Raw genomic sequence first — 6,868 nt, 5'->3', positions numbered from 1 at the left:
TTGGTACCTGTACTGTAGCAATGAAAATAAAGTCCATTCATTCATTCATTCATTCATTCATTCATACCTGTACTGTATTAATGACAATAAAACCATTCATTAATTCATTCATTCATTCATTCATTCATTCATTCATTACTAATTGAACCCATGTGTTTGTTCTAGAAAGCATTATAGACAACACTAAACCTGACGCAGAGAGTCAACAAGGTAGAGAAAAAGAAGGTAAACAGGACAGAAGATCGTCTTACAACAACACCAGGACACCCCAGGCCAGGGAGCACACCTGCAGACCCAAGGATTTCAGCACTGTCTACAGCAAAGGTGAGACAGACAGACAGACAGGCAGGCAGGCAGACAGGCAGATAGGCAGGCAGGCAGAGAGGCAGACAGACAGGCAGGCAGGCAGGCAGGCAGGTAGGCAGACAGGCAGATAGGCAGACAGACAGACAGACAAACAGACAGACAGGCAGAGGCAGACAAACAGACAGACAGGCAGGCTGGCAGACAGACCGACAACTCGAGGACGCATGGGTTAGCGTGATGAAAGCTATCGCTAGCCTATTCATCTTCAATGATGCATAAGCTCCTGATGAAAGCTGTTGCCATGGTTATTCATCGACAGTACCAGATTGTGATCAGGAGATTGGTTTTACAAGGGGAGGCAATATAATGTGACCATTATCAGAACATCGCTATCATTCTTAGTCCCGTGATCACACTGGAAAAAGCAATCATTGCTCCCACGATGACTCACTCACTCAGTGTGGTAGAGCACGCTAGTATAAATAGTGATGTCCATAGGGTGGCTATTAGAACACATAGGGCCTGAGGCACTGAGTGTATGGGTGGTTGGTCCCCAAAGGAAATTAAACAGAGAAGCCAGGACGAAAAGATAAACAGGAAGGCGCATGAGATGGAAGGAGAAATCGCAAAAATGAAACACTAAAGAAAGACCCAAAAAAAGATTTGTGTTAGGCACCTGGTGCTCTACTTCAGGCCACCCAATCAGGGTAACCGTAGAGTGGATATTGGAACCATGGCCAATAGATGCGATCAAATACGATGCCTTATATGGTGACTTCCCGGTCAGATCTCCTACCTGCGTCGGGCGGAGAGGAAGCCACCCGAGGGTTCATCCAGGAGCTGGTGAGCCTCCTCCTCTCCTACGTCTCCAGGTCCCTCCAGAGGAGCTCCAAGGTGCTGGACTTCCACCACCCCCACCAGCTCAGGGAGGGCCTAGAGGGCTTCAGCCTGGAGCTGTCCGACCAGCCGGAGACCTTGGAGCAGCTCCTGGTCGACTGCAGGGACACGCTGAAGTACGGAGTCAAAACAGGTTAGAACGTACCGGACACTTCATCGGAGGCCTGTGGAGGTCGATTTAGTCAGAACACTTGTAAACGTAAACGTAATGTACATGATTGTCATATTTGTCAATGTTACGTTTAATGAAAATGGTAATACATTAGGTTCGGCGTAAAGGGATGGCTCTTCTCTGATATAGCTCCCCACTTGGATGATTTACAAAAATGTGTGTTTTATCTACCTAGGGGGGGGGTTGAATATACATACGTTTTTTTGGAAGTGCCACATCTGCCGTCAGGGACAGACATCTGGTCTCACGTTATGCGGAGGACGAGCTCAATGTAATGCATAGAATGGAATAAGGAATATCTCACAGACGACTGAATTATGTGACGACAGCTGGTGAAACAGGGAACAAGTCGGCAACTGACCGAATGTTCAGACTTTTATTCTGAAAAATGTAACTCATCGAATCCATATGGCATTGCAATATTTTGGCTTGACTAGCGAGTGTTATTTATTTCAAATCACCTTTAAAAGACCACTGACTGAAATTGTTTTACTGAAACGTTGTTGAAAATCAATGGCACACTCTCTAGTCAAGCCAGTTGCAATGTGGTACATTTTTTAGACTAAAAGTCTGAACATTATTTTGGTTGGCTGCTGATTTGTTCCCCCTTTCACTAGCTGCCGTCACATTATGGTCTGAAACTACAGGTAGCTTAGCACTTTCTCTCCCCCACACTCAATGGTTGCATTTCAGTGTGCTTTCACATTTGACATGTTTGACATTTAGCAGACGCTTTTATCCGAAGACATTTGTACATTTGTAGTACATTTGTCTGAAGTATACAGTACAGTACATTTGTCTACAGTACATTTGTCTGAAGTAAGTGAATCATGAACAATAGTCATCATAAGTCAAAATGTATGCTCGGTCCAGGTGCCATTAGCAGTCACAATGCTATAAGAAGGAAGGATTACTTTTTTTTTTCTTCTCCGCACTGCTACTACCTTAGACTGCTGAAGAGAGCCAACTCCAAAATGTACAATGTACAGTATCACTACTTCCATCATATATAGTAACTCCTTTCATCTTATGAGTGTTGACGTTTTGGAAGGTTTCTGTCACAATGCTAGAAGGAGAGTAGAGAAACTGTACAGGGGGGGGGGGGGGGGGGGGGGTAGTGGGGAGGTGGAGTTAAAGCATATGGCTGGATTTAATCACATTTATGAGACAAAGTCCATTTGCGGGAAACCTTCAATCACTTAGTCTGGCTATTTTCCGATAGCCAGTAGCCAATTCTTAATGCATTGTCAATTCCAATTGTAATTCTAGTGTGACTATGGAAACGGAGCCGGAGAAGGTTTCTGCCATGCTTCTCTGACCCCTCCCCTAACCCTCATCCCACCAGGTCACCCACACTTCTTTGACCCCCCTCCCCTTCCTTCACCCACACTTCTTTGACCTCTCCTCTCCTCCCCTTCCTTCACCCACCAGGTCACCCTCGCTTCTTCAACCAGCTCTCCTCAGGCCTTGATGTGATTGGTCTGGCCGGAGAGTGGCTGACGTCCACCGCTAACACCAACATGTAAGACATCTCTCTCTCTCTCTCTGCTCTCGCACACAATAAACAGCTGCCCCCCACCCCCAGAGAGTGGCTGACCTCCACCGCTAACACCAACACGATCTCTCTCTCTCTCTCTCTCTCTCTCTCTCTGCTCTCGCACACAATAACAGCTCCCCCATCCCCCGACTCCCCCACGCAGAAAATTAAGTGAACCGAAGAGAGTAGAATCAAATTAACTGTATTGAACTGATCCCCAGAGTGATGTTTGAATGCCAAGGGCCTTTTTTCCAATAACACTCATCCATCTGACATTTAAAGCTCATATGTTTTTTAGACTCCAGATTTGAGGAGACAGTTGATTCTCTGGCGAACATATTCTAAAGAAATACGATTTAGATTAATGCTGTCACTTTTTATTTTTTATTTAAGGTTTACATTTGAGGTGGCTCCCGTATTCATCCTTATGGAGGAGGTGCTGCTGAGGAAGATGCAGCAGATGATTGGTTGGTCTGAGGAGGTGGGAGACGGCATCTTCTGTCCAGGTAGAGTGCTCCATTCTGAGACCTCATCACCGAGACAAATGTGGTAACCCAGTGGAGTCTGGTGGAGGTTGAAATCGGAGGCCACTGCGCGTTTGATACCATTCCTCGTTCCGTTCCATGCATTACAATGAGCCTGTGTCACTCCGATTTCTACCTACCACCAGCCTCCAAAGCTATCTATCTATATTTCCTTAGGAGGTACCATGTCCAACCTGTACAGTGTACTGCTGGCCAGATATCACTTCTACCCTGAGGTGAAGACCAGAGGAATGACATCACTGCCCACACTGGCCATGTTCACCTCAGAACACGTAACTACCTGATTCATGTCACCATTATTCTGCCAGGCATGGACAGTACCAGTCAATTGAATGGGAAAGTGTGTCCAAACTTTTGACTGGTACTGTAATTGAGAAGAAATTCTCTCGACATTCCATTGTCCTCAGTCATCATCGTCATCATCATCGTCAATCAGACCTGGGTCTAAAGAGTTTTTGAGATACTTAGCTCCTAGCTAACACCTAGCTCAGTGTCGGTGTGGTTCATTTAACTTTTATATTGATTTATCTATTTGATTGCTCTATTCTGGTGACAGGAATAAATCATTGAGAGATACGCAATCTTCATCTTGTGTCAAGGGAGGTCTTGTATGACATTTTTCTCATAATTTTTCAATATTTCATAGAATCTTTCGGCGAGTTGCTCGGTGCACCGGGGGTGGGCGCAGGTGATTTATTTAGCTCCGTCGGGCTGGGCAGGCGAGATAGATCTGGTTTCATCAACTCATTCTAATACTGGTCATTGTGTCTGTTCACAGAGTCATTACTCACTGAAGAAGTCTGCCGCCGTCCTTGGCATCGGCAGTGAAAACGTTGTCGTGGTGAAGTGTGACGAACGGTAAGTGTCGGGGTCTGGGGGAGCACATCCTTCATGTGTCCACGGTGAATACTTGGTGGTAAATCGTGATGGAGCTGAAAGTTGTTTGTCGTCATTGTTTTTTTGTCTCGAAGGGGAAAGATGATTCCAGCAGAGTTGGAGTCCAATATCGTAACTGCTAAAGCTAAGGTATGACAGGAAGGAGTCGACTCTTCCCAGACTGAAGAGTTACATTTACATTTTTACTTTTTGGGGGCATTGAGCAGATGCCTTTATCCAAAGCGACTTACAACAACTTACATTTGTGTAAGTCAAGAAAAACACATCTATGCTAGGACCAGGGGCCATTGGCAGTCACAATGCTAGAAGAAATAAAAATTACTTATTATGATTATTATGATTATTATTACTATTATTATTGTTGTTGCTGTTGCTGTTGTTAATAATAATAATAAGAATAAGAATAATAATAATGTATGTATAGTAGAGAAACTGTACATGGGAGTAGTAGGGAGGAAGTGATCTTTCAGCCTGAAAACCTCAACTATCATCCCAGTCCCGAAGAAAAGCACGGTGAGCTGCCTAAACGACTACCGCCCGGTGGCACTCACACCAATCATCATGAAGTGCTTCGAGAAACTAGTCCGGGCCCACATACTCACACGCCTCCCGCCCAACCTGGACCCATACCAGTTCGCCTACAGAGCCCACAGGTCCACAGAGGACGCCATCGCGACGACTCTCCACGCCACTCTATCCCACCTGGAGAGGGGAAACAGCTACGCGAGACTGCTCTTTGTGGACTTCAGCTCTGCCTTCAACACCATCCTTCCAGACAGGCTAGTGACCAAACTACTAGACCTGGGACTATCACACTCTATATGTGCATGGATCAAGGACTTCCTGTCCGACCGCCCCCAGAGGGTGCGGGTGGGCTCCCACACCTCCACAGCCCTCAGACTCAGCACTGGGTCCCCCCAGGGCTGCGTGCTAAGCCCCATCCTCTACAACCTCTACACCTACGACTTCACCCCCGTCCACCCCAGCAACTCCATCGTAAAGTTTGCAGACGACACCACCGTGGTGGGCTGCATCTCGGGGGGGGACGAGGCGGCGTACAAGGATGAGGTAGAGCAGCTGAGCAAGCTGTGCAAGGTTAACAACCTGCTGCTGAACCAGTCAAAGACCCAGGAAATCATCGTGGACTTCAGGAGGAAAAAATCTGAGGTCCAGCCCCTGCTCATCGACGGAGAGAGCGTGGAGAGAGTCTCAACCCTCCGATTCCTGGGGGTGCACATACAGGATGACCTGTCCTGGAAGAACAACACAGCAGCCACCATCAAGAAGGCACAACAGTGGCTCTACTTCCTGAGAGTCCTCAGGAAGGAACACAACAAGCAGGAGATACTGGTGGCCTTCTACCGCGGCGCAGTGGAGAGCATCCTCACCTACGGCATCTGCAACTGGTTCTCCAGCTGCACAACCGCGGAGAGAAATGCGCTACAGAGAGTCGTGAGAACAGCCCAGAAGATCACCGGCGCCCCCCTCCCCTCTCTGGAAGAGCTGTACAACACACGCTGCCTCAGGAAGGCCTCCAAGATCTCCAGAGACCCAACCCACCCTGGGTACGAACACTTTGCCCGGCTGCCCTCGAAAAGGCGGTACAGGACCATGGCCGCAAGGACAAACAGACTGAAGCTCAGCTTCTACCCCAGGGCCATCCAGGCCCTGAACACTGGGACTCAAATAAAAAAAAAAAAAAAAATAATCAGTGGACTGCTGATTCGCATGCTTAGTATTCAAATGTATTGATTGTAAGTCGCTTTGGAATAAGGCGTCTGCTAAATGCCAAAAATGTAAATGTAAACACAGCAAAGACCTAGGTTCTGGGCCCTGGACAGTCTGGACGGATTGATGGCAGCTGCTGGATTGAAAAAAACAGGTGTAGTGCTGAGGCACAAATGTGTACATTTCAAGCCTGCAAACTGCGACACTTTAAATGAATGTGCAATAACACTATGTGCAATATGACAACCCTAGTCGTCTTATCTGTACAGTATAGTATAGTGGATAGTGTACATAGCCTTTATTTATGTAAACCAGCTCCTTTCCCTTCTTGTTTTTTTTGTTTTTTCTTTTCTTTCCTAGCACCAGGGGAGCCACCCCTCCCAAATTTCGTTGTTTGGTACCTGTACTATAGCAATGACAATAAAGACCATTCATTCATTCATTCATTTAGGAGGTGGAGCATATGGCTGGATTTAAGCACATTTGTGAGACAATCACAGTGTCTGGCTGAGTTCCAATAGCCAGTAGCCAATTCTTAACGCATTCTAAATTCTAATTGTAATTCTAGTGTGAATGTGGAGACGCAACCCCTGGAGGCATCTCTGTCTGGTGCACAGAATGTACCATGACTGCACTATAGGAACAGAATGTACCATGACTGCACTATAGGAACAGAATGTACCATGACTGCACTATAGGAACAGAATGTACCATGACTGCACTATAGGAACAGGTGAAGATTCTCATCAGCATTCATGTTATAACTTTCTCTCTATCTCTGTCTCT

The 6,868-nt window shown here is 46.5% G+C and overlaps 1 protein-coding gene across 1 annotated transcript in view; it reads left to right on the top strand.

Moving 5' to 3' along the window:
• Nucleotides 1–1,065: 1,065 nt before the first annotated feature.
• gad3 (glutamate decarboxylase 3) overlaps nt 1,066–6,868 on the top strand; it is a gene marked incomplete at both ends in the record, with an annotated part of 12,530 nt that continues 6,727 nt past the window's right edge. The window contains 6 exons of the mRNA XM_080546904.1: nt 1,066–1,336; nt 2,807–2,897; nt 3,306–3,418; nt 3,614–3,729; nt 4,236–4,315; nt 4,429–4,483. Coding sequence (XP_080403030.1) covers nt 1,066–1,336; nt 2,807–2,897; nt 3,306–3,418; nt 3,614–3,729; nt 4,236–4,315; nt 4,429–4,483 — 726 coding nt within the window. The remainder of the gene's footprint in view (nt 1,337–2,806; nt 2,898–3,305; nt 3,419–3,613; nt 3,730–4,235; nt 4,316–4,428; nt 4,484–6,868) is intronic.

This window comes from Nansenia antarctica (assembly GCF_963989245.1).
Source record: "Nansenia antarctica genome assembly, chromosome: 16".
Lineage (NCBI taxonomy): Eukaryota > Metazoa > Chordata > Actinopteri > Argentiniformes > Microstomatidae > Nansenia > Nansenia antarctica.
The sequence above is the reverse complement of the archived record's forward strand: the minus strand, read 5'-3'. Positions and strand labels throughout refer to the sequence as shown.